Source organism: Homalodisca vitripennis, chromosome 1 (assembly GCF_021130785.1).
Source record: "Homalodisca vitripennis isolate AUS2020 chromosome 1, UT_GWSS_2.1, whole genome shotgun sequence".
In the NCBI taxonomy this organism is placed as follows: Eukaryota; Metazoa; Arthropoda; class Insecta; order Hemiptera; family Cicadellidae; genus Homalodisca; species Homalodisca vitripennis.
In genome coordinates this window covers 239457702-239459733 of record NC_060207.1, presented here as the reverse complement: position 1 = coordinate 239459733, position 2032 = coordinate 239457702, and the positions used below count along the sequence as shown (strand labels likewise).

The 2032-nt window shown below is 38.8% G+C and overlaps 1 protein-coding gene across 1 annotated transcript; it reads left to right on the top strand.

Moving 5' to 3' along the window:
* Positions 1-223: 223 nt before the first annotated feature.
* LOC124355313 lies at positions 224-1762 on the top strand. Its single transcript, XM_046806409.1, has one exon. The coding sequence runs from the start codon at positions 224-226 to the stop codon at positions 1760-1762; it is 1539 nt and encodes a 512-aa protein (XP_046662365.1).
* Positions 1763-2032: the final 270 nt, after the last annotated feature.

The following is a 2032-nucleotide window of genomic DNA, read 5'->3' as shown; positions in this document are numbered from 1 at the left end:
ACACTGTTAGTGTAATTCCTGGCTTGGAGGAAAATGCCTCAAAAGAGCCAATTCTGCCCGAGGAGGTTCCTTGCAGTCCATCTGATATCACCCAAGGAGAAAATTTTTTAGAGGATCTGTCTCAAATGACCCTACCACTGTAGCTGAGAACAGTTCACCTTGCAAACTAAAGATAGTTCACCATAATGTTCAGGGTCTTTCAAGTAAGTTTGACCATTTTCAAATGTTCATTGAATCTGAAGATCCAGACATAATTTGCCTTTCGGAACACCATTTAAGAGACTTTGAATTTGAAGTTGCATCTTTCTACGGATATAATGGCATCACAGCCTACTGTCGAAAAACTCTTCATAAGGGAGGTGTATGTATTTATGGTAAGTCTTCAATCAAATCTGAGGTAATAGATGTCTCACGTTTTTGTCTGGAAGGCAGGTGCGAGCTTGCTGCTGCCAGGTTTCACCTTAGTAACACCTCATTTTTGATAATCACTGCTTATAAGCCACAGCCTTTTTCCTCCTCAATACAGGAGCACGAGACATTTTACAGGTGTTTATCAGAATGTCTGGAAAAAATTATAAGTCCAGATATCAGAACCATTGTTGTGGGCGACTTCAATGTCGACTTGTCTGTGTCTGATGGTAAAGTTGATGACTTGATTTACACCATGGCTTCTCATGACCTTGAAAATAAGGTAAAATCTTATACCAGGGAATTTAAAAACTCCAAGTCCCTGATTGACCATGTTTACACCGATCTCCCTGATGACGTTTGTAGTTGTTCCGTTTTAATTACTGCATTGTCCGATCACCATGCACTGGTGATCAGTGTCAAACTACCCACTTCAAGTGACTCAAGTCATCCTAAGTATTATCTCAAGCGATCGTTTTCTGATGATAATATCCGTATTTTCAAATATCTAATTGGCAAAGAAACGTGGTCTAATGTTTACGAGGCTGGAACTATAAATGATAAAATGCGTCTATTCCAATCTTCAATCTCCTTTTATTTTGAACAGGCTTTTCCTGAAAAGAAAAGAAGAGTTTGCAAAGGTGCCTCACGCAGCAAAGTGTCCTTGAGTGATCACCAATTGAAACTTAGAGATATGGTTCTCCAGTGGTATTGCTTCACTAAAGATTTGGATTCTTCTGATCTGAAGAGAAAGCATTATTTATCATTGAAGAGAGAATACAGGTCTTGTGTTAGGCTTGTTAAGTCATCTAAGGTGCTTGATGTTATACAAAAATCTTCTAATAAAGTCAAAACTATGTGGGAGATCGTTAATGAAAGTAGAGGGAAGAATCAGTCTCCATGTAATGTCCCCCGCACCGTCAAAGATGACAAGGGAGTTGATATCAGTGATCCAAAACTGGTCTCAAACATGTTTAACAAATTCTTTATTGATGTGTCTAATAGTGCATCAACCTCATCCAGTATTCCTCATTCTTATGTGCAGCCTGGATTGTGTACATCTTCATTTTTCTTATCACCAGTTACTAGGAGAGAGATAACAGATATCATCAGGTCTTTGAAGCCAAAGACGTCTTCTGGCTGCGACAGGATATCATCTAAATTGCTTATGTCATGTAGTGAATGTTTTGTTGACCCACTCGTTCACCTTATTAACTGTTCATTCGAAGGTGGAGTTTTCCCAGATTTGTTGAAGCTTTCTGTTGTGAAGCCCTTGCTCAAAAAAGGAAGAGAGGATGATCTCGATAATTTTAGACCAATATCTATCACATCAACGTTTTTCAAAGATATTTGAAAGGGCAGTCTTAAATAGATTATGGTCTTTTATTAATCACAACAGTATTTTGTTTGAGAATCAGTTTGGGTTTGTTAAAGGACGGTCAACTGTCAATGCAATGTTTACGCTCATCAACAAAATAGTAAATGCCTTGGATAGAGGTAGGTCTGCTTCCGGTGTCTTTTTCGATCTTCGGAAGGCTTTCGATATGGTTTCCCATGACATCATGTTGGAAAAGCTCGAAGGCATTGGAGTTCGAGGAGTGGCGAACCAATGGCTTTCATCTTA